Genomic DNA, 27,636 nt, shown 5'->3' with positions numbered 1-27,636 from the left:
AACAGGTTATCAGGATATGATTTTGGGAGATGTCAATACCATTTGTATATTGATACATTTATACGTAATCGCTCTTGCTAATTTGTGTCTCGGATATATTTGACAGATTTATTGATGAAGACAGATTTTATGTCATCATCTGGTAGAGATATTCTGCCAACAAAACATTCATTATGTAAACGATTGTAAAAAAGTGATCAGCAGAAAAACTACATAAACCATGATCTGGTTGCACATTATGCAATGGCAAATCATAGTCTTTATTGTTTTGCAGTGTGACCCACTTGAATGGCACTTGTACTTAAATCTGCCTTGTACTAAAACTAGAACATAACATCACTGTGCCTGGCTGCCGCCATATTGTTTTCTAACAAAGCACCAAGAGACGCTTAGTAACATGTAGTAATTCACAACATATAGGCAGAAATAAAGTTATTTTTATTTGCACTTCCCTCACTATGTAATGTTTTGATATATTCAACTATAATATATGAGTGTGTACAGTAATAATTTTGTACATTTTATTTCTTTGTCATCCTTTTGTATTGTTTTCAAATCTACATCGTGTAAAACTCTTATGTGTGTACATTAAAGGAATATTCATTTATATATACTTTGTTTCTTTTTCAGTTAGTTTTTGTGTGTAAAATGTGTATCATTTTAAGGGTGGCTGTCTTCATTAGGGACAGCAGTTTTTGAATTGCCATTTTCATCAATATGGCATAAGGCATGATATAGCCAATAATGTGTATTAAAAGTGCCATTAAAGCCAGCAGATATGTATATTCATCATCCTTGGCAAATAAAATTGTGTTGCCAGATTTTCAATTTATTTCATTTTCTTTCAGCCAGCTGACTTGTCACTAAATGAAAGATAATGACTCCCTGCTAATTAGCATAGCACATAATTTAAATTAAAGTATTTTATGATGACACATACCCCATGTGAAATAGTGTAAATACCTAAACCTAAATACTCACTTATAAGACAAGTCAAACTTCAGACAGCAGAGATCCTGATCTGCAATAGCATAATGCGCCTGCAGATCAGGGTCTGTGTTATTTCTTTTAATGATTATTCCTTACAAACTGCACATATCCAGCTCTACTGGTGCATTGAATCACAACAGATCTTGGTCTGTGCAGTTTGCAGTTGGACGTGTCTTATAAGCGAGTATACACGGTAGTTTATATGGACAATTTCATGGCAAACGGTTGAAAAATGTTCAGAAAGTTATGATGGTTTGAGTATGATATGTAGGGGCAGTAGAACAGGTTGTAGACATATAGCCTGATTCTCCAGCAAGCTGCCATTTCACCAGAAAATCACATGATGCTCAGATGTTTGTCTGTGATCAAATTGGTTCCTTAAAATATGTCTCTCTTCAGTCAGCGTTAAAGCGACATATGTCAAAATGTTAATTGAAATTTCTTTAGTTCCCTGATCATTCAGTCTTAGCATTGGTTTGGACACAAGTCATCACATTATCACACCTAGAATATTACATTTATGTGACCTTTCATTTTATTTATTTCACATTGATTATTCTTTTATTGATCCTGCGTCTACCAAATGGCACAAAACATTGTCCATCAGTTTGTTGTGAATTCATTAGTTAATGTTTTCTAAAATTAGTATCTCATATTTCATGCACAGATCATTATCAGATGTTGCCCACAAGGCATGAAGGTCAAAGAAACATCCCTTTATATATAAGGGCAGGGTGATAAAGGTCAAGGTCACAGTGCCCGTTAGTTAAAATTTTACTCAGGTGGTGACTGGTTAAAGTATTTAAATAATACTGATGGAGATGAATTGGCATCAGACACTTTAAAGAAATTGGTCATGGAATATTAAAATATTGCCACTGGAAAGAGGTCAAAAGATTCAAGGCCAAAATTATAGAGCTGATTTGATACATTTATTTAAAAAGTAGATTAAATCTTATCTTGGATTTATACAACAGATATGTATCATGATTATGACAGATTGAAGGGTCCAGAATCACAGCATGAATTGTCAATCAGCTGGTATGGGTAGACTGTTGTGAGATTCATTAAAGGCTGTTTCTTGTATTTCCTTACGTGGATTGTTACCCATTTTAGGCACATAATGTTTAACTGACTAGATGAATCAGTGCTGGCAATGGTGTTTAAAGCTTATAGGTCAAAGTCACAACTTTTGTTTGATAGTGCATTACTAAGGCCAAAGTAACATTATGGCAGGTGAGACAATAAAAGTACAACTATCTTCAGCAAAGTTTTTATAACAACAACAATTGATTCAAGATAATACGCTTGACTGATAAGAAGGCTTAATGGTTACCATATTTCACTGCATATAACAACCATATTACAATATGAGAATAGCATATTGGCCTAGATCTGTTGTCACATAATGTGTTGGTAGATCACGGTGCTCAAAATCAGCAAGAAGGTTACTGGTTACCATATTAGCCTGTGTACAAGACCCATCTTATTGAGAACAGCATATAGGCCTAGATCTGTTGTCACATGATGTGCTGGTAGATCAGGGTATTCAAATCTTATTAAGAATGAACAGTTTATACCCCCAGCTGATATTACACTGTATATCTAACAGTAACAGATCTTGGTCTGTTGTAGCATATTTCACATGTGCGTATTTCTTTTAAATGAACAGAAGTGGCATTTTATCTTTGGCAATTATATGATTTCAGACAATATGATGTGATTGTCTTGTATGGTTGAAACAGTCAAGTGCTGTAATCCGAGATAATGGGCCACTTGAAATACTCAGATGAACAAACAAATGCGAGTTACAAGAATAAATAGTTTGTGCATCCACTGTTTCATTTCTCATAGGATTGTCCGAAAGATGTTTTGTGTAACATTTTGTTGCAAAGAAACTTCAGCCTTCAATTTAACCATCTGTTTTTGTTGGACTGAAAGTCTGCAAAGTGTATTATGGTTTCATAAATCTGGAGATATTTTCCAAAATATTGTATTTTCCATATTTATGAAGCACTACAAAGATTGTATTGCATTTTGTGCAGGCAAATTACAAGATTGTGTTGGTTGGTTTCCATGAAATATCAGATTATATGCTGTATAATTCCTTAGAGACATCTGATTTTCTAATTGTTTTCACATGATGTCATAACCAATCATATTTGTCATATATCTTCACTTACAAGTTTTGACCAGCTGCAAGTTGCTCAGACCCAGATGTGCTATCACGTAATATGGTGGCAGGTATGGGTCTATGCATATTTTTGGGAATAATGAGTATATAGACCCTAATCTGTCAGCGCATTATGTAACGGCAGATTGGGGTCTACATTTTTTCAATCTCAGTTGCGAATGAATATCATAGCTCCTTTGAATTTTTGTTGGCCATCTTTTGGTAATCTTTTCTTGTCATATACAACAAGGGCTGTTTTTTTTTTTGCTTTCATATAAAGTAATGTTAATTCATTTATTTTTTAGGTATCAGTCTTTTATGTTTCTTTTATTGAAAATGACATGCATTTGGGTCCTTAATTTCATGCATTGGGAAACGGGTATTTTTTTTATAAAAATATTTATCAGAGGATCAATTTTGGATATTTAACTTTATGGTTTGTAGTCCACTGGCACTATGAAATCCACAAAACTGGTCTCTCACAAAAGTAGTGAATTCATAATATAAATCAGAAACTGGTTTAAGAAAAATTTAGTAATCCAGTGAGCCTCACTCTCTTGCAGATATAATATAGTCCTCATTTTTGCCCACCCACCCCACTTAACGATATTTACCCCAAAAATGCACTCACGTGTAACAGATGGACAGCTGCTATCAGCATGGACCCAATCTTCTGTTACACAATGTGCGTGAATATCAGGGTATACACAGTTGTATTGCTGATTTCAAGCAATCAACATGTAACCTGCTTGTCTGCTGCATTATCTATTCTTGGATGCACAATTGCAGAATTTGCATTAACGTCTAGAAAATCAGTGCAAAATACCAGATTACATACAAATGATGCATCATATTAGTAAGCCGTACCTTTATTTCTTTATTTAATCTTGCCTCTGTTAGAAATATTTTTATTTTTTGTACCAGTTTGTCTGGCCAAATCTAAAATTTTGCCAAGAATGTAAACTATTGATACTTGATTCTATAATTTTTAATATAGAAGTATTTGTCTTAACTGGTAAATTAGACTGGTACAACACTCCCTCATTCTTAGGCCCTTTGTTATGATGGTTCCTGTTTTAAAGTGAGGAATACATGTGACAGAACCAGAACATCAAACCAGTACATCTACATATTTTAATCAATAGATTTGCTTCTAAACCAGTAGGTATTTTATTGACATTAATTTTAAGAGCTTTAAGAGGATTTTTAAAAAAGCGGATCTTTTTTTTTACATAATATGTATCATCTTCATTCTGTAATCTAACACAAAGTTTTGAATATGAATCAGCTCTTTTTATATGATAGATGGTGTACTCTCAGTATGATCACTAGAATTGGCAATGACAAAAACAACCACGCTCAGTCTGCAAAGATATTCAGACTTAGGTTTCCTATGGCTGGCATTTTAAGGCTTTTTAAGGCTTCTGACTGCTCTCCAATACTCCTCCAAACTAAATTCACCCTGAAGAGGAAGTTCCCATCATTTGGACTTATATGTATTCCCATGTCTCATGGTTTTTAGCATTGGGAGAAAGCACATGTTTCTGCATAAATTTGACATAGATTGAACAAACATTATATAAGCCACCTTTAAATACATGGAGAAACTTATTGGACAGAGCAATAATAATTTGAATAAAAAAATAAGAAATATTAACTTAATTATTTTTAGTTAGTCGCACCTTTTTATGTCAACTCCAGCAAAGTTTATGTTAAATTTTATTTAGAGATTTGAAAGCCACCATTAATTACCTTTCTTCCTTGTATTACTTTTAACACCTCAGCATTTGGCCTTTAACTGTCCAGATTATAATAAAAACAGGATCAATTTTAAGTTTCTTTTGTACACATGTTAGCTTGACCAGCAACTTGTTCTCTGCCTTTTTTTCTTCTGAAATTACTGATGGTCTTGTCACCCGTTATATCAAGAAAGAAAGGGCAGAGAATAACTTGTTGGTCTAACATGTTAGCCCATTTACCCATACATCACTGCACTGGTAGAACATTTCCATTCCCCATTAAACTAGTTCCAACCAGTTTAGGAAATGTGGGATTAGAATGTGTAAAAATACCACTTTAAAAAAAAAAATCTTTATTTTTCAGAAGCTATAGATCTCAAATATAAAAAAGAATGTGTGGTAGATGGCCTTTAAAAAGATTATTTTTATCCAACTGCTGGTAGAATCACATGTATGATCATGGATTCCATTTCATCAAGTAGTAGTAGAATTATATGTATCATTTACTTCATTATAAGGCAATATGCTATACTGTGTTAGGATGGGGGAGATAATCATGAAACCTATTTTTTCTGTTTAAATAAGTTAGATAAATAATATAGATTCTTACTGTTAATTAATTGGGTTTTATTTTCATTGGTTATACAAAAAAATTATTATCTCAATAGTTAGATCCTTAATAGTGTACTGTAATAAATCAGGTTCCCTTATACTGGTGTACATTATACATTGTATAATGGGATCTGTGACTACCCACACCATGTGAAAAGGACTTGTAATATATCACCAGGGAAGGCAGGTCTTGTTTTTTTATTGTCCATACCATATTGTATATAGAGGACTTAATTGGGGGTTGTTAAATTGGCATCCAAGCAATAACATTATTATTTATTTTGACTATATTTGTTAAAATATCCAAATTTCCTTTGATACCCAACAGAAAATTAAAATGGATCTCATACTTTGTGATACCAAAATCTCTTTATATTTAGAAAAAGATACTGACTCAAATACCATTTTTCATAATTTCTTATTGCACCTCCTTCCTAAATACAGTTACTTTGGTCTTGTCTAGATTAACTGACATTCTAGTTTGCTATAAAAAGAAAGTTGAATAGTACAAATTTGCTACTGTAAGGCTGTTGCAGTGTCAGCAAAGTTTAAAACAACATCTGCACTGAGTAATGCGATCAGTTCAGGGACATTTTCTGAGATATAACCGCCTCTACTACAGTTTGCATTCAACAGATGTCTTGTAATTGAAAATCTTTTGATGAAAATGGTCTAGTGACATCGGCATCTCATACCCACAATTTACTGTATACATTTTACTTGGGGTTTTTATGGATAGCACAATATTTTGGTGATAGATAATATGATGTTTATGAGTAAATTTTCTCAAAGAATGTATGATTATCAAAATTGGCACCAGAAGGTATTTGCCAGTATACATGTATGCTATAAGTAATATATCACTTTTCAATGTTGACAAATATTTATGTATAGGGTTACCTTTTTATATTTGTAGAGTGTTATCAAGATACACAGAAGGCAAACCAGTCTAAATAAAAACAAATGTAAAGCCTATCTTTAGAGACCACTATTGTGAAAGATCACCTGTCATGAGAGAATTGGCTCTCTTGCACAGATTTGTTATGCACTGTTACTGGAGACCGCCTGTCTTGAGAAACCATTTAGTTTTTAGCAGAAGGGATGGTTTTCAAGGCAGCTTCTACTATGTAACTATAAGTCACTTTGAAAATCATTTACTAATTACCTTTGTATATTCATGAGACAGAGTCTTGTCCTGATCCAGATCATCTGGTCATAAGATACAAACTGGAAGATATGACAATTTTTTGGAAGGGGTGGGTGGTGTCTTTGCCAGATTGTATACGCATTAAGGTTGAGTTTCAGTTTGTTAAAACTACCAAGATCTTAGAGGAAAAATTCTGGATAAGCATCATCTTGAATGGCCATCTTTAGAAAAATGTCATAGTTTAATATCATCTGAAAATTCATGTATTATTCACAGTGTTGTTTATCTAACTCTGTCTCAGTTTGTCTCTCTCTTTCTCTCTGTATATATGTATGTATGTGTGTGTGTGTGTGTGTGTGTATATATATATATATATATGGCTTAATGTCCAGACAAGAAACCTCTAATAAGGTTTGAATACTTTATAATCTAGCTTTAAATCCTTATATTGCACTCCAGTATTGATTTTTCATATATTTGTCGTGTATTTCTGGCTGGTGTCCTAAGTTTCTATAATAAATAAATCCTGGAATCCATGTTGTTCCAATAGAGATTTGCATGCTTTGGAGGTGCAAGACTAAATTCATAAACATCAGTGAAAACAAAGCAAATGTTATTGTCCAGAACAACATTCTATTTGATTGATGTCCCAGACAGTAGATCTGTACACATTTATCATCATTGTAATAAATCAAAATTTAGAAGTTAATTGTGTTGTGAAGGTTACTGCTGTTTCCTATTCGTATAGATTTATGATCTCTACATGATCTGATTTAGCTTTCTTATTGCAAGAAAGGAGCAGTTAGTATTATTGTTTTCTTTTTTTTTTTTTCAGGCGAATATCACCGTAACAATGACAACATGGAGTATTATTACCAGCTAGAAATCTGGAAGGGAAACATAAATGGTGCCCTCCGTGTTGCTAGGCAACGAGAAGAACTCAGTGATTGGCTCGTTGCTATGGCACCAATGGGTAGGTCATTAAACTAAATCTTTGCTGATGGAAATAAATCTGCATTTTTCACATTTTTGAAGATTATATATAGCCATAGGAATCCTTTATGTAAGCTGTTCCATGGCAACCTTGGCAACATTATCCTCTTTGTAAGTTTAAGGCCTAGCTTGGAGGTCCTAAATATTTCTCTTCAACATTTTTTGTTGTGAAACTTTTAACCAGTTTTAGGAAGATCTTTTCAGTTGATAATGAAAAATTTCTTGCAATTTGGATGAAACAGATGACTTTATGCAATCATGTCATATAGAGCAATCCATTTAGTTGTCCAACTGGCGTCAGATGCCTTCTTAATAAGACAAGCTTCATTAGCATGACAGGTGTCATTATGGAATGGATTACAACTTACCTGGACAAGATTGCTAGCTAGGTGAAATTTGGGCATCTTTTTTATGGATTTTAAACAAATTGCAGTAGACTTTATGTTAAATGAAGTACTTTTTATTGGTTTCATGGGGAAATTCAATCTGATACTGAAGAACAGTCTTATTGTCTATGGTCAGATCTCTGATTGAACTGAGAAATGTCGTAAATTTAAGTTGCATGGAACTAATCCCTCTGCATCTTTCCATGCAGACTACATGTACAGTAGTTGCACACACAATAATAACTTAAAATGCATTGATAATAATATGCACATTTATAATAAGCAGAAAGTTTAAAAGAACATGCTCCAACTAGCTACATTGTGTCTGTGTGCATGTATGTGTGTACACACACACACACACATGCCAATAACAAAAAATAGTGAGACAACAAAGTGGAAGCTTTGAGACCTTATGCTTTTTCTGAGGTTCTGTTTTAGATTAGTGACACCAAATAGTGAAAATTTATCTTAAAAATGTTTTTATTTTTATTTTTAGTTTTTATGGATAGGTGGTTAGCTGAATTTGATCTTGAATTGCATTTGTTGCATTATTTTTCTAGCATGAAATAGTTCATTGAGATATAATTGGGCCATATTGTTTGAAACTTTGATAAATGCCTGGCCTTTCTAAACAATATTTGATGATGTTTTCAGGATTGTTTATGATAAGTCTGTATACGAGCTCTAGTTTTGCAAGCAGAATAATATGCAAATATTGTCAGATGTGTTTCCCCTGATAACATTACAGTAATCCAGGTACATCTGTGTATAGCTTTTTCAATACTTTAATCAATGTTTAGTTGATGTTCATGTATGGTTTTATCTTGCAAAATAACCACAGACATGGATTGACTTAATAACATATGACTTGAGTTGTTGTTGTTGTTGTAGGGATTAATGCCATTTTTCAGCACACAATAGGCTATACATGGCAGACAGTATTAATGGTGGAGGAAGAACCCGGGAAAACCCCAGAACGAACCACCGACCCACGAGAAGCTACAGGCCAGCTTTCTCACATACCCACATTGGCTGAATCCAAGACTCGAACCCATGCAGACAAAGGTGAGATGGCAGTGATCCCTAATGGAGAGTGCTTTAGACCACTCAGCCACTCAGAGCCCTTATAACTTGAGCATATTTTTAGTATTGTAAATTGTTGAAAACCATCACCCCAAGGATTTTGTAACCATTTGTGGGCAAATTTCACACAGCGTAAGATTCCAATAGTTATTTTCTAATTTTGCTGAGTAGTAATCATTAATACTTTAGTCTTGTCTACATTTACTTTCATGCCATTTTCGTTACACCAGGAGTGTATTCCAAGTTAAGCTGTCTGGAGGGAGATCTCAAAATCTAATTTTAACTACTTGAAATCTGATAGAGTTGTATCATCTTCATAAAAGTCAGTTGTTGAAATACAATTGCCTTTTTCAGTGGCTCACGCACACACACACACACACACACAGATATATATATATATATATATATATATATATATATATATATATGGGGGGGAATAGGAGTTAAACACAATCTATCTTCACTTATCCTTGATCATTGTTTTTCTTCTGTCAAACTAAGTCAGAGATAGAAGGTGTGAGTTGATCAAAAGAGGTGCAGTGCAAGTGAACATTGTTTTAATTATCTCATGACATAAGATTCTGGCAGCTGAGCAAACTAAACCAATCCCTTTGATATGTGTAAAAATTATTTTCAAAATAATCATGATAACAACTGTCATCCTTGTGCATATCTGTAGGAGGTAAGAGTTAGATGGTAAAACATGTGCAGTGCAAATAATCAAAGTAATGCTGATAATTGACGCATAACTTAAACGTAGAGGTAAGATTCCAACAATGGTACCAAATGGCCACTCCTTCTAATATGCAATAATTATTGTCAAAGTTATCATAATACCAGCTGCAGACATATGCAGATTAAATGTTTTTAACTGTAAATCTTTGAGTTTCATTTAATTTAGTATAAATTTTATATTATTTCGCTCTTTCTGTTTCTTTTCTAAATATTTCTTACTGCCCTTTTTATTGCCTAAAGATTTAATTTCAATTTGTTTTTAATTTTCTTAAAAAAAAATTTATTTGTTGCCATGGAAATGATAATTAATGGAAATAAGGGACATGGAAATAACTGATGTAGAAATGACCGTTGTGGAAAAACATGCATGCCATTACATTCCCATTGATTCAGAAATGCCAGTTGTGGAAAAATAGGCATGCCATTACATCCCCCATTTATTCAGAAATGCCAGTTGTGGAAAAACAAGCATGCCATTACACTCCCCATTGATTCAGAAATGCCAGTTTTGGAAAAATAGGCATGCCATTACATCCCCCATTTATTCAGAAATGCCAGTTGTGGAAAAATAGGCATGCCATTACATCCCCCATTTATTCAGAAATGCCAGTTGTGGAAAAATAGGCATGCCATTACATCCCCCATTAGGTTTCAGCCAATGTGGGTATGTGAGAAAACTTGCCAGTAGCTTCTCGTGGGTTGGTGGTTCTTTTCCGGGGTTTTCGTGTGCTGAAAAATGGCGTTAAGCCCCAAAACAACAACAACAACAACATCCCCCATTTATTCAGAAATGCCAGTTGTGGAAAAACAAGCATGCCATTACACTCCCCATTGATTCAGAAATGCCAGTTGTGGAAAAATAGGCATGCCATTACATCCCCCATTTATTCAGAAATGCCAGTTGTGGAAAAATAGGCATGCCATTACATCCCCCATTTATTCAGAAATGCCAGTTGTGGAAAAACAGGCATGCCATTACAATCCCCATTGATTCAGAATCCTCATAGTCGTGGAAAAACAGGTATGCCATTACATCCCACATTGATTTAGAAATGCCAGTCATGGAAAAATAGGCATGCCGTTACATCCCACATTGATTTAGAAATGCCAGTCATGGGAAAATAGGCATGCCATTACATCCCGCATTGATTCAGAAATGCCAGTCATGGAGAAATAGACATGACATTACATACCCCATTGATTCAGAACCCTCGTAGTCATGGAAGAACAGTCCTGCCATTACATCCCCCATTGATTCAGAACCCTCATAGTCATGGAAAAACAGGCATGCCATTACATCCCCCATTGATTCAGAAATGCCAGTCATGGAGAAATAGACATGCCATTACATCCCCCATTGATTCAGAACCCTCGTAGTCATGGAAGAACAGTCATGCCATTACATCCCCCATTGATTCAGAACCCTCATAGTCATGGAAAAATAGGCATGCCATTACATCCCCCATTGATTCAGAAATGCCAGTCATGGAGAAATAGACATGCCATTACATCCCCCATTCATTCAGAACCCTCGTAGTCATGGAAAGACAGGCATGCCATTACATCCCCCATTCATTCAGAACCCTCGTAGTCATGGACAAACAGCATGCTATTACATCCCCCATTGATTCAGAACCCTCATAGTCATGGAAAGACAGGCATGCCATTACATCCCCCATTGATTCAGAACCCTCGTAGTCATGGACAAACAGCATGCCGTTACATCCCCTATTGATTCAGAACCCTCATAGTCATGGACAAACAGGCATGCCATTACATCCCCCATTGATTCAGAACCCTCATAGTCATGGACAAACAGGCATGCCATTACATCCTCTATTGATTCAGAACCCTCATAGTCATGGACAAACAGGCATGCCATTACATCCTCTATTGATTCAGAACCCTCATAGTCATGGACAAACAGGCATGCCATTACATCCCCCATTGATTCAGAACCCTCATAGTCATGGACAAACAGGCATGCCGTTACATCCCCCATTGATTGAGAAATGCCAGTCATGGAAAAACAAGCATGCCATTACATCCCCCATTGATTCAGAACCCTCATTGTGATGGAAAAACAACATGCCATTACATCCCCCATTGATTCAGAACCCTCGTAGTCATGGACAAACAGCATGCCGTTACATCCCCTATTGATTCAGAACCCTCATAGTCATGGACAAACAGGCATGCCATTACATCCCCCATTGACTGAGAAATGCCAGTCATGGAAAAACAGGCATGCCATTACATCCCCATTGATTGAGAAATGCCATTCATGGAAAAACAGGCATGCCATTACATCCCCCATTGATTCAGAACCCTCGTAGTCATGGAAAAACAGGCATGCCATTACATCCCCCATTGATTCAGAACCCTCGTAGTCATGGAAAAACAGGCATGCCATTACATCCCCCATTGATTCAGAACCCTCGTAGTCATGGAAAAACAGGCATGCCATTATATCCCCCATTGATTGAGAAATGCCAGTCATGGAAAAACAGGCATGCCATTACATCCCCCATTGATTCAGAACCCTCATAGTCATGGACAAACAGCATGCCATTACATCCCCCATTGATTCAGAACCCTCATAGTCATGGACAAACAGGCATGCCATTACATCCCCCATTGATTGAGAAATGCCATTCATGGAAAAACAGCATGCCATTACATTCCCCATTGATTGAGAAATGCCATTCGTGGAAAAACAGGCATGCCATTACATGCCCTATTCATTGAGAAATGCCATTTGTGGAAAAACAGCATGCCATTACATTCCCCATTGATTGAGAAATGCCATTCATGGAAAAACAGACATGCCATTACATCCCCCATTGATTCAGAACCCTCACAGTCATAAAAAAAACAGCATGCCATTACATCCCCCATTGATTGAGAAATGCCATTCGTGGAAAAACAGCATACCATTACATTCCCCATTGATTGAGAAATGCCATTCGTGGAAAAACAGGCATGCCATTACATCCCCCATTGATTCAGAACCCTCATACCATATATTTCCATCATGTTGATGTACTGTTTTTGTGCTTTAATGCTCTATTATAATAAACATTTTTGAGTATTCTTTTTCCTCATTTAAGTTTTTTGTTTGTTGGTGATACTATATAGCCTTACAGTGCTGATGTGCCATAAAATCCACAATAATGAATCAATCACTGACATAAACAGTAGAGGAGGTAAGCAAAAGTGTCTGCATGACTCAGAAGACAAAAACATGTTACGTCCAACTGTTTTCAATAAACAACAGACAAATGCAACTTTCATTACAATTTCATAAAGTTTAACTTTAGCAGTCCCAGTTAATACAGGTTACTTTACCCCACAAGTCAGAGGAAAACAGACCATGCAAAGTTTGAACTAATATTTCTTTGGTGTATATTCCTAAGTTTTGGTCAACCTGTGGTTTGAGGCCATGTTGAACAATAAGTTAAGAAACAAAATTTAATGAGGAACAGAATTTAATAGTAGTCTTACCAGTTCGGTGATAGTCTTAACTGACTGTCTGATTTGAAACATTTTGGATTCTAAAAAATAAATTTCATGGGCCTTGAAAAGTCATGGAGTTTCCAACAATGGAGTTAAAAGAATTGACTTTGGCTAATTTCGTCGAGTGCCAAGTACCAATTAAAAGAACTTATTTTGAACACGATGATTAATTTACTTGACAATGCAAGATATTGTGGCCCTTGAGTTTTGTGAAATGTCGTGGAAAAGTTTTGGAAAAGTCGTGGAATATTTTTGGAAATGTCGTGGAATGTTTTTGTTAAGACTGTAGGAACCCTGTACCATGACTTAGGTTGCAGCAATATTTTGTATTCAGTTTTTCATGAATCCTCAACAAAAGCAATTAAAATGTTTACAACTACCCCAGATACTAAATGTTATATTATGATAGTATACCTAGAGATACATGTATCCTTTTGTCCTCGTTTAGCTTTAACACTGGATTTAGTTTTGGGGTTAAAAATTAAAACGCATGTTTTAGAAATTTACAACAAAGATTAATTGTTGCAGACCATGGAGTGTTATTAATGTGTGCATTATCCATAAACGGTTAGGAATGTAATTTTCACATTGATTTTTCTGCACCAGTGGGGCAGTTTAAAAACTATTTGAACTTCAGATTCATGGTTGTGGCAGAAAATACATTGATTATGAAAAGAAATTATGTATATGCCAATACATGCATACACTGGAACCAACTTGTAACACGAACTGAGGGACCTGCATTGTTTAGTATTTTTTTATCGATTTTTGCAACAACCAAACAGATATGAAGAAATACTGTAGTTATTCCAAGGTCTGAAAAAATATGTATGTCTTTGGTCAGCTGACCATCCCTGTTTCTCATTGCCGACCCTGGCATTTTTTTCCCCCATTGGTAAAAAGAAAGTAAATAAATAAAAATATAAATCACATTAAATACATATGTTAAAAAAGAAGAAAGAAAACTGACTGCCTTCCCTAATTTTAAAAGCAGTGCAATAGAAAACATTTTTTTAATTCTTGGCCTAATAGAAGCCATTCCTTCTAATAAACACTGCCCATATCCCCTTCTTTTCAAAAAAGAAAAATAAATTCGAGGCTTATAGATACATATATAGACATTATGGTATTTCCAGATAATTAAAACAGGACATGAGTAATCCAAAAACATTTAGAAAAATCAAAATAAACTTTAGTTACATTTTCAGTCAAACTGATGTACATTATTCACCCAATCCCTTTCCTTTGGAAATTGCACATCCCCCAGGGCATCTATTAGAATAACTACGGTACATTGATTATTAGGCTTTTAGTCACAATAATTAAGTGTACATTTGTACTAAGCTATTGCTAAAGAATGTTTAGTTACAGGATAAATGGCTTATACTATATTGGTTTGTTATTCCCATTCCAGCTTTCATAGTTGGGGATATACAATATGTGCCCATCTAATAACTTAGTACAAATTAGAATAGTGGTCTAAATGTGCCTTGTGCTGTTTGCAGGTTTTCAGTTTAAATTTTTTGAATGTTTTTATCCATTGAATAATGCATCCATTTATTATGACAGAATTTCTTTTGCAACCAATTCCTCCGGTAATTTTCTTCCATTAGTTTTTTAGGATATGAAATCTTCTTCAGCTACCATTTATAATAAATGTTACTTCAACACCATTTCTCATGTTTCAGTACAGTTTCATAAAGTCTACCCTTTCATTAATATTCCAACAACTAATGTTACTTCATAAGTCACTGGCAAATAGACCGTGCAAACATTAGGCACTGTTTCTCAGAATATCTTTGGTAAACCATGTAGTGGTGGGTAATTGTGGTCTGAGGCCATATTGCGCAGAAAGATCAAGAAACACTGGCTTGAATGAGGAACAGAGTTGCGAAGTTGTCTGGTCAGTTCAGTGTGAATTGGATTTTTTAAAATGTATTTTCACATGTTTCCAGTCTTTCTTATTGCTAAAATATCTGCAGTATGGCAGTTTATATCGATGTCTAGCACTGGGGTATCATGCTGCGGACATGTAGCATCATGTCCCACCCAGTCACATTATCCTGGCACCAGGCCGACCAGTCCTAACACTAGCCTCTTAATGCTGAGCACAAAGCGATGCAGCTGCTGGTACCATTTTTGTAAATCTTTGGTATATCTTGGCTGGGTTCAAACTGTAGTATTTGCACACCCATCCATTTGTACACCTTGTACCAATTTTAAAAAATGAAACCAATAAGGATATAAAAAATGCAGAACAAACTTTATAATTTCATTAGTCAGATGATAATTCCTAACCTGACTGTCACCAAGAGGCACCTAACACTGCAACTGGTTGGTGTTTCAAACCAGATGGAAGCTCATGATATAAACAAGCAGACTGCTCTCTGTCATTTTCTGTTTTCTTGAACAGTCCATTTCAGTTGAAGCCATGCCATCTACTTCCAGTATTTGCAGTGTCTAGTTGTAATATTTTTCAAAATTGATCAGATAAAAAGGAGGTATTCTTGTCACTATCATACAGGTGTTGAAAGAGATGTAACTACAAACTTGATGGAATATTGGTATAATCAAAGGCAGTGAACTTCATGTATGTTGAAGGAAAACATGGATTTGCTGATGCAAATATGGCAACTGTGTTATTAAAGAAACTTCTGTTTGATTTGAAGTGCTAACAAGCTGACATTGCTTCGGACCCCCTGGCATCAGTCAGGTAAACATTATAAATTGATGAATGAAATGATTAAATTTTGTGTAAGTATGGCACTTATCAACCTTCATGACACGTACTGGCACTTGTGACACTGATATATTTTTATGAGAATGTCATATTGTAACACTTATCAACCGTCATGACACGTACTGGCACTTGTGACACTGATATATTTTCATGAGAATGTCATATTGTAACACTTACCAACATTCATGACATTTACTGATTCTTTTGACACTGGTATTTGTTACAGTAAATGTCATTTGAGCCTCAAATCAGTAGGCTTCTTCCTTATAATCCAAGTGCAAGAGATTGACAATAATTGCACAACTGTAGACAGTGGATGCCTAGTGATATTATGCAGAAACCATTTTTCTTCACTGAGTCACAATGAATGCAACCTTCAACCCTGAAATGAATAGGTTTCTTCCTTACCCCAAGTTCAAACCATCCACAAAGTTTGGTAACCATAGATGGTGAACAACTCAAGTCAATGTGCAGAAACCAAACTGGTGACAAACAGATCATTGTATGCACAGTATTGTAAGATGATATGCTTTGCCTTTGACAGGCATATAAGTAGGTGACACTGAATAACAAGTCCAAAACCCAACACAAACTTTTTAAAACTTTGCTGGTCATTTACAGTGTCAATCACTGGACCAAACTACCAATACTTGAACATTTGCCACTACAGATACCATAAATCAGTTCTGGAGAAACAAAATATGGATGGGTGGGTAGGTGCAAAAGGATGCAATTATTCTTGGTGAAAAGAAGACTGATGTATGGGTGGCCAAATGCAGACACATAGATTAAGGAAAACGTGGTCAGACAAGATCCATGTCACATCGCTATATATAGAAGAGCTGATATAATTTACAGTGAAACAATTTTGACGTGAAATCTTACCACAGTAATTGTGCAGTATAAATTCTTATAATTTTTAATAATTGTAAGTTCAGCATCCATGGTAAATACATTAATTTCAAATCTCACAAATTATTAGTTTTACAAGCAACACTAGTTCAGACTTGTCACTTAACATCACATTGTGACATATACCAGTGTGAAAATGAGCCATTAAATGTCACAAATCTCAGTATCAGATTATGACATTTACTGTAACATATTGCATCATAAAAGCCAAGAAATGCCTCAAATGTTGGTAAGTGTTGCATTATGACTTTTATTATAATAATATAATAAAGTCTTTATTTAAAGATGGCAAATTAATTAGTTAAATACAAATAATCTGCCATCAGGCCTGCCACTAAAAAGCAAACTAATCTTTGAAAAAAACTAAGAAAAATAATATAAAGTAATTTTCATTTGTTTTCAGGCAAAGTATCTTCATGCAATTTTTCTCTCTCTCTCATGAAAACGAGTATTTCTAAGTAAACATGTCAACAATTATACTAAAATAGCTTATGAAAGTAGTAGGATTTAAATGTATATGTACATTTTTGTTTCAACTGTTAATGTTTTGAAATGGCTTTAAGCAAGATCTTCATATATACATAGCAGTTAATGATCACTTCTGCTTAGATATACCTTCAGGCAATTCTTCACAAATGTGACCTGCATTAAAGTGTACATCAGTGCTTTACTTTCTCATAAAATATTATTAAGTACAAAAGTAGACAGGTTCATACACTGACTATATATATATATATATATATATATATATATATATATATATATATATATATATATATATATGTGTGTGTGTGTGTGTGTGTGTATATATATATATATATATATATATATATACACACACACACATATACATACATACATATTTTAAATGTAATATTGTGATAAACTACATAACTCAGTCTTTATTTTCTTGTTTGTTTGTTAATATGTAGGATTAAACTACTTTACATTTGTTTAGAGCATTTAACTGAATCATCAGGTTGGTGAAATATGGTTACTTCTAAACAATTCATTCCCCATCATCTAGTTACCAAACTTTGTTGTTGGCTTGCACTTGGGGATGGGAGGAGCACTTTTGAGAAAAAAAGATCCAGGTCATTCTGAATGAAAATTTTAAAAAAAAATTCTCACAATAACATCAGTTATGCAGCACATATCTAAACCAAACTGTGGATGACTTGCATTTTAGGTATGGAAGAAGCTTAGGTTTTTATGGGAGTTAAAAGTCATGGGTCAAGGTCACTGATTGAAGGAAGACAGTATTGTTTCTGCACAGTAACAATAGTTAAAAATCACAGACCATGACCAAATACATATATTGTGGTATGGGTGGGGGTTTTTTAGGATAAGAAAGAAGCCTATTAGTTTTGAGATCAATCACTTTGAGGTCAAGGTCACTGAATGACACAAATAAAAATCTTTTTTGTGTGTGCAAACATCACATTTTTTAAGAGATCTATTAAACATGGGATGGGCATATAGTGTGCCAATTTTGGTACCATTTAAAAAAAAATACATTTACCAGCCTAGTAAATACAATGTCAGCAGTGCACATTGTTTAAACTGAAAAGCATGGGACTGTCTGCAAATTGAACATATTTTAAATATGTAATTTATCTGTGTTTATAAGATTGACCAGAAATGATGTTGATAGTAATTGTCAGTTTAAACAGAATGTCGCAGTTGAATGTCACTTCTTTTGTAACATATTTACTGGCATTTGGGATATTTACGGGCTATAGAGTCCATTTTCATATGTATGTGTGTGTGTGTGTGTGTATATATATATATATATATATATATATATATATATATATATATATATATATATATATATATATAGAATTTACCATATTTTTAAATATGAAGTTGACATGTTCACATTCTATATATGGTACATTTTTGGGGTCATGTTTAGTCATTAAAATAAAATGAATGACATTTTAGAAAGTTATTGATTGCTCATAGAATTTTAATGGTTTAGAAATAGACATATCACCTCTTCAAATGTTGTGTCTAGTGGATTAGTTGTATAGTGGATTAGTTGTATAGCGGATTAGTGGTATAGTGGTTTAGTGCCAGGTACAGTGTGGAGGGAAAATTACAGCTGTTCAAATCAAGTTAAGCTCTTTCAGTTCTCACTATCAGTATTGTTCCTGCAGTATTTTCTTCTTAAACTTTTTATATGTGCATTAAAACAAGCACATGCTCATGTTCCATCTAATTGACCTGATCCAACCTTCATTTAACCTATGATTTTGCATGATGAAATGGTAGCATAGCTTAAACATACAAGCTGATAACAAACAGTCTCATGTTCTGATTGTGAAGCCTTCATCTGGCTAAAAAATACTTGTAAGACGTGTATGGTCCATGTATAATTCCCATGCTGTTTATTGTTTTATGGTGGAATCTGTTTTATTGTTAAATTGATGATGTATACCATAATTCATGCTGGCTTTTTTGTTGTATTTTCCATTTAATGGATAGTTCCGATCTATCAACCAAACCAGGAACATTAAAATTTTAATAATAACAAATATTCATCAGATTAACAGCATAGTTATGTGTTGCCATTTCCAAATTTTCTCACAAAGAAAAGACCACACTTAATTACTTTATTGTTACATTCCAAACTGGTTCTCATTTGCGCCTTGGGCATGCAATGCTGATTTCTATCTTGCTTTTTTGTTCTTTTTTATTTATTTTATTATTTTATTTTTTTAACCCCCCCCCCCTTTTTTTTAACCCCTATTTTCACAACTGTCTATAAAATGTTTGACACATTTTAAATTACAGTTTCTCCTTTTAGCTTCTTTCTTTTCTATATCCTTGTCTTTCACCTATTTACTTCCATGTTGTTCACCCTCCTGCTTATATACCTTGGCTAAAGGCAGATCTTTAACCAAAATACTCTTCACTTTGCTAGTTTTTTTCTCTCATTAAAACTTAATATCATCTGCCATATATATTCAAATATATTTATGATTTTTGTATTATGCAAGGAGGAAAACATAAGCCCATGACTTTATTCTAATCATTTACCTTCTGTACTGTACCTCTTGTAATTTCCAATTACAAAGGTATGAAATGCTTAAACAAGATTGTCTTTATCCTGAACAAATTGGTAGCGGCCGGGGGCGGGGGGCGGCCACTTAAAAAAAAGTGGAAAAATGTCTGTATTTGAAGTGACACATTAATTAAAATCATATTTCATATGTAAATACAAAAAAAAACTTTTAAAATACTGGTATTATGTATTGTGCTGGTAAACATTTTAATACATATTTTATGCTTATGTTCAAATTGCATATATTTTTTTCAGTCAAAAATTGCAAGATATAAAAAAAACGTGTTGTGTATTCATTTTGTTTATTTCTGTCTTGTTATCTTGAATTGCCCATTTTAAAAAAATTAAATTTGTAATATTGGAATTCTGCATCATACTTCATTAGCATTGATTTAGTTAAATTTTTAATTGATACAGTAATAAAAAATATAATTTTATTTTGGATTACACAAGTACTTGGCTTTTTTGTACACAACAGTTATATATGTACAATATAAATTTAAACAATGTGAATGTTTAGTAAAAACTTTATTTTAAATATATAAATTTAAACAGCATTACTTTAGTTGTTCTAGAAATTCAGATTTAATTAATAAACATAACCAACTATAAAAGAACAAAAAGACTTTTTTTCTTGTCCTCTTCTAGCAAATTGTCTACGTGAAGTTTGGTCGTAGGTCGCCAGCAGCATGTTGCAGTTTTCATCATGTTTTCATCATGAGAAATCCTAATTTCATGAATACAAACTTGTGTGTAGTAGTTCAAGCCATATTTTTAATACATGATCTGAAAGATTCATGCAATCTAGAAGGAAACTCTCACAAATATTGTTAGGAATATTTTGTAATGAATCTGTTGTTGATGCTACTGAATCGGCCATTATGATGTTGGCTTGTGAGCCAGAGAGCAGTAACTAAATGGGTGGAGCTTACTCTTTGATATCTGAACTACCGGTATGCATTGGAATCTGCCTACAGATTAAGCAACCGCGATTCAGCATGTAACATCCTCATATCCGAAAATAGCCTGTATGGACAGTGTCTTAAATCCTATGGACATATTTTGTATTATTCTGGGGTGATATCATGTTATAGCCTAATAGAAAGTCGCTCTGTTATGTAACTTAAAAGGCAGGTAAAATAACATCTATCTACAAGCAGGTATCAAAGTAAATGTGTATTCTTTGTTTCATTAAGATAGGTTACTATTCTAAATTAAATATAATAATACTCACTCTATTGGAGCACAGTGCACTTCTTATAAATATCAGTCTAGACATTATTTACAGGTTTTTTTTGAGCCAATAAATAGAATATAAGCTGTGATGTTTTAAACTAAATAATGCTGTTATTTTTCAGTAGATGGACGGGCACACCAGAGTGTTTATTTTGATATATTTTTACTCTAATACCTACGCAAATTAATATAAGAATGCATTGTTTTCATCATGAACTAATAGTAAATTATTTCTGGCACAAAAGTTGAAAAAGAATTTCTGAAGCAGTACCACTTTCATGTCTACTTGCTTCAGTATTAAGTTTATGCATGGAACAGTTAAATATTGAAAAGACCAGGAGAATGTAAAATGGTGATCCTCAACATAGATATTTCTCAACATTTAGTAATGACTTTAATTGTTTCTAAAACATGAATTTTGTTGGTGAATTTATCTTTTCATACCAATTTTGACAGGTCCAGTATTTTTAATGAATGAAAGTTTTATCACATTTTTTGCTTGACAAAAGTTCAAATAATCTTCAGAAATACCTCCACTACAGCTGTTTAAATTTAGTTTTAGCTATGTGCCTTCAGATTTTTCAGTTGATTTCTTCAAAATAGTTATTATGGAGATATCCATTAATAATCTAATTCATTTTCTTTTCAAGTGTGTCAGTCGGTCTTATAATTAAAATGGAATGCACAATGAAGCAAACAAACTGTGCGAGGTGTATATAAGTTGTAAGTAAATGAATATACATGAGAATAAAAGGAATGAGAGAGTAAACAAATGAACAATAAATGAATGTAACAAAAGATAGGCAAATAGCAGAATTGCTAAATTTATGAATTTACACACAACTAAAATAGTTCTACATATATATCCTTTGCAGTGTGAACCCAAAAGAAAACTTTGATTTTTACAACGTAAAATACTCAAATGGTAATAGGCTTACTATCTTAATTTTTTGTAAAAATGTCCATGCCATCTAAATGGCACTGTAACAGTTTAACATTTTCCCAGTGAACAGGATCTTTTCTAGAAGTTGAAGGAAATTTAGTATCCCCCACCCCCCATTTTAAAGAAAAAAAGATGAATTTTCAGAATACACCTTTCCCATCATAATGTGAGCAATAGGGTTTGTAAACATCAACCACTGCATAAGTGTATTACGGAGGATGTACGATAGTGAGGGAAACATTTTTTTTAAATAATGATAGCCGTGATGGGACCAGCTTTTAATGAACTACCTTCTACGTTTAATTTAGCATTACATAATAAAATGGGATCCATTAGCATTACATAATAAAATGGGATCCATGACCATATGTGCCTTATAGTAGGAAACATATAATAATTAAAAGGTGACCTTGTAGGTGGAAATGTTATATTAAAAGGTGACTTTATAGGAGGAAACATGTTATATTTAAAGGTAATGTTATAGCAGAAAATGTGTTGTTAAATGGTGGCCTTATGGCAGAAAACATGTTATATTACAGTAACTGGTGACCTTGTAGCAGGAAATATGTTATATTACAGTAACTGGTGACCTTGTAGCAGGAAATATGTTATATTAACCGGTGGCCTTGTAGCAGAAAATATATTAACAGGTTACCTTGTAGCAGGAAACGTGTTACATGAAAAGGTGACCTTGTAGCAGGAAACATATTATATTTTTAAAGGTGAAATTCTAGCAGGAAATATGTTTGATTTAAAGATGATATTGTAGCAGGAAACATGTTATTTTTAAAGGTGACCTTATAGGAGGAGGCTTATTACATTAAAAGTTGACCCTATAGGAGGAAACATGCTATATTAAGAGGTGGCCTTTTAATAGGAAACCTGTTATAATTAAAGTTGCTATATTGAGGCTCTATTGAGAAATTTTGTTTGGTTAGGTGGTTACAGCGTAAAAATTTGAATAACATGTAGTTATTTTGCGCTGTGGAGGAGTGCTGATTTACTATCATTATGGTAAATTTGTTTCCATGAGAGATGCCTAGATGGAGGTTAATAATGTTGTGACATCTTGTTCTAGTGCAGCAATTGTTTTCTGGACATTGACACTACATGAATTGGTATTCAGGCTGATTCCATCAAAGCAAGATATACTGTGAATCATTTATTTTTAGGGATTTTGTGGTTACTACAAGCCACAAGACACAGTTAACAATTTTTCTGCTGTGAAAACAGTTACTACATTGCAGAACCACAGATTTAAGTAGTGACAAAATTTTAATTGTTTATAAAACCACAGATTTAAGTAGTGACAAAATTTTAATTGTTTATAAAACCACAGATTTAAGTAGTGACAAAATTTTAATTGTTTATAAAACCACAGATTTAAGTAGTGACAAAATTTTAATTGTTTATAAAACCACAGAATTGATATTCACATAAGTAAATGAATGACAGTAGATGACTACAGGATAATTTGGTTTTCACTTTGATTGAAAAAGTGTTCCATTTACATTTCAGCTTCATTTGACACCTGGACATCAGTTTGTGAGGACTATGCCCTTCAACTGGAATCAGATGGACAGTACCACAAAGCAGCCACATATTTCTTAGCATGCCACAAGGTGTATGATGCCATCGAGGTTTTCAAACGGCACAAACTCTTCAAGTAATGAAAATTTTATAGACCCTTGAATATTCTGGCTTAAGATGGTTCCATGTCCACACTCTTGTTTAGAGCATGTCATATCCTGCCTGTAGACGTCTGAATGTTATAAATAGATTCATGTTCCATGTCCACATACATGTATAGAGCATGTCCTGTCCTGCCTGTAGACGTCTGAATGTTATAAATAGATTCATGTTCCATGTCCACATACATGTATAGAGCATGTCCTGTCCTGCCTGTAGACGTCTGAATGTTATAAATAGATTCTTGTTCCATATCCACATACATGTATAGAGCATGTCCTGTCCTGCCTGTAGACGTCTGAATGTTATAAATAGATTCATGTTCCATGTCCACATACATGTATAGAGCATGTCCTGTCCTGCCTGTAGACGTCTGAATGTTATAAATAGATTCATGTTCCATATCCACATACATGTATAGAGCATGTCCTGTCCTGCCTGTAGACGTCTGAATGTTATAAATAGATTCATGTTCCATATCCACATACCTGTATAGAGCATGTCCTGTCCTGCCTGTAGACGTCTGAATGTTATAAATAGATTCTTGTTCCATATCCACATACATGTATAGAGCATGTCCTGTCCTGCCTGTAGATGTCTGAATGTTATAAATAGATTCTTGTTCCATATCCACATACATGTATAGAGCATGTCCTGTCGTGCCTGTAGACGTCTGAATGTTATAAATAGATTCTTGTTCCATGTTCACATACTTGTACAGCATATGTAAAGTCCTAACTCCATCTAATTATTATCACCAAAAATTAGAGAGGATTTGTAATCATTATGTTTGTATGGTGAAACTAGTGTTGGATGCAGTTGGCACTGAGCTGGAATGTTTATTGTTGAGTACAGAAAAAAAAGGTAAATAGACACAAACATTTGGTGGTCCAAAGTGAGAAGATATTAATAAGTAATAGTTCAAAGTTAACAGGATTCAGTGCACTTTTACTTATTTCCAGCATCTTTAACACATCATCTAGCAGGGACTTGAGATTCTTGTGGAAACAAGGTTATTGGTGCTCCATTACTGTAGTGAACAAATTATCAACAACAATTACCTGAGACAATTATTTTTACAAAAGTGCATATAAGATCAGGTAGAGGGTATAGGTTATATTGGTGTATGTTACTCATTATTATACAGACATGTTTAGCACAGGAGTGAAAGATGTTGCCAGTTTGTGTTATGCAGAGTAAAGAACAAATGCAGACCCCAAAGATTTGGTAGGACTTATTCTGTCTTTGCATCTATATATTTTTATTGAGATTGATGGACTTTAAATGTGACACATAACAATTGCTACTTCAAATAAGGTTTCATATCCCTTTTAAAGTTATTTTGTCAATTGATCTCTCAGAAGCAGGTACAGTCTCCCAAGCAGCTGTTGTATATACAAGGGATCAGTGACCAACTCAGTTGCCAACTAGTTATTTGAACTGTTACATACTTGTAATTGTACTTGTTTGCATGGTTGGACAGAGTTTTTGTCATCAAATAGACAAAGACAATGATTTCACTACATTTAACTTAAACAATTTCATTGATCCCTTCCACAAGTGTTATCAGTGATCATGAAATTTTCAATAATGGTTATAAGTTTTGTATCAGTTACTAATCTATGGATTTTGTATGCCCCACTGTGACAGTTGTAGGCATGGATATGGTTATATTCATCTTTATGCATATGTGCACAGTGGGGCCATCCATAACAAATTGGTTACCTTTTGTGTTTGGGTCATTTCAGGTAATGTCGTTGAACATCTGTGTTCCATTAATCTAGACCTCAAAAATTGCTAATTTTAAAGGTATAACTGTGCAGATTGACGAGACACAAACTGTCAGTCGTGCTGATGACGTGACCAAATTATTGTGTGTTTAAGTGACGTGACACCTCCAGACACTTAGTCTTCCACCATTCTCCTCTGACAATCGGTTGTAAACAGTACATTAACAGTTGTGTATTCATTTAGTTGGTTTGTGTAATAAACGACATTTAATTTTTAAGTCATTAAAATGTATACCTTCAGTCTTTATAATTTACTACACAGACTGACTTGTTGCTGGTGTGAAACTTGTTTCCTTCCACAAATGTCATTGAACTCTGCAGAAATGCCTGATCTGGATCTGAGGTTCTGGTCATTCTCGTGATCATTGTGGCCATTCTCATGATCATTGTGGTCATTCTCATGATCATTGTGGTCATTTTTGTGATTGTTATAGCCATTATCATGATCATTGTGGTCATTCTCATGATCAGTATAGCCATTCTCATGATAATTGTGGTCATTATCATGATCATTGTGGTCATTCTCATGATCATTGTGGTCAGTCTCGTGATCATAGTGGTCATTTTCATGATCATTATAGCCATTCTAATGATCACTGGTCAGTCTCATGATCATTATAGCCATTATCATGATCATTGTGGTCATTCCAATGATCACTGTGGTCATTCTCATGATAATTGTGGTCATTCTCATGATCATTATATTCATTCTCATGATCATTGTGGTCATTTTTGTGATTGTTATAGCCATTATCATGATCATTGTGGTCATTCTCATGATCAGTATAGCCATTCTCATGATAATTGTGGTCATTATCATGATCATTGTGGTCATTCTCATGATCATTGTGGTCAGTCTCGTGATCATAGTGGTCATTTTCATGATCATTATAGCCATTCTAATGATCACTGGTCAGTCTCATGATCATTATAGCCATTATCATGATCATTGTGGTCAGTCTCATGATCATTATAGTCATTCTCATGATCATTGTGGTCATTCCAATGATCACTGTGGTCATTCTCATGATAATTGTGGTCATTCTCATGATCATTATATTCATTCTCATGATTATTGTGGTCAGTCTCATGATCACTGGTCATTCTCGTGATCATTGTGGTCATTCTCATGATCATTGTGGTCATTCTCATGATCATCTGAACATCAAAGTATCTGACCAAAATTCCATCAGTTTAGCTGTTTGAATAGTCCGCTCAAAACAGTACATAGAAATGTATGTAAATAACTTTTTCAACATTGATTTTTGACCTAATCAGAGCTGTTTTACCCATTAGGTTATTTGGTGTTTAACAAGAAACATGACAGATTAGCACATAAAAACATATAAATACATAACTTGATTATTATTAAAAAGCACTATCAAATAATATATAATCCTTCCCAAAGTGTATTGACAAAATCGATATCTGACAGTGAATTAAATATATGTAAGCATGCACAAAGATTTTATTGATAATGTGGCACCAAAATCTTTCAGGAGGGGGATCTTTTAAAATCTACACTGACAGATTTAATCTCAGGCTTCAATACTTGTTTAGAATTTTAAAAAACAAGACATGTACAGTAATCTTCTGTGACTTTTGCAGCGTGATATTTGTACAGTTATGTGTACTCATATGTTCTTAGGAATTGCATTTACTGCAAAATGTTCTGGCAGAAATGTCAACCACCTTCATCTTCAGAAACTTTCATAGACTGTACATATCCTAATTTTGTAGAACCTCTTGCTTTCTTTCACAGACAAATGGTTGCTTTGTTAGATAGTAAATTCTCATAATGATTGCTGGGAAAAGTGTCTAATCCAGTTAGTCAGAACATTTGTCAAATAGATTGTTAGTGGTTTCAGTTGAGTGGAACCAA

The 27,636-nt window shown here is 34.0% G+C and overlaps 1 protein-coding gene across 1 annotated transcript in view; it reads left to right on the top strand.

Annotated features, from left to right (window-relative positions):
- LOC149798474 (gem-associated protein 5-like) overlaps window positions 1-27,636 on the top strand; it is a 374,140-nt gene that overhangs the window by 269,002 nt on the left and 77,502 nt on the right. Inside the window, exons 19-20 of the mRNA XM_089963670.1 lie at window positions 7,497-7,634; window positions 23,794-23,941. Of these exons, the coding sequence (XP_089819796.1) occupies window positions 7,497-7,634; window positions 23,794-23,941 (286 nt within the window). The remainder of the gene's footprint in view (window positions 1-7,496; window positions 7,635-23,793; window positions 23,942-27,636) is intronic.

Source organism: Sinohyriopsis cumingii, chromosome 6 (assembly GCF_028554795.1).
Source record: "Sinohyriopsis cumingii isolate HCF-2022 chromosome 6, ASM2855479v2, whole genome shotgun sequence".
NCBI lineage: Eukaryota > Metazoa > Mollusca > Bivalvia > Unionida > Unionidae > Sinohyriopsis > Sinohyriopsis cumingii.
The sequence above is the reverse complement of the archived record's forward strand: the minus strand, read 5'-3'. Positions and strand labels throughout refer to the sequence as shown.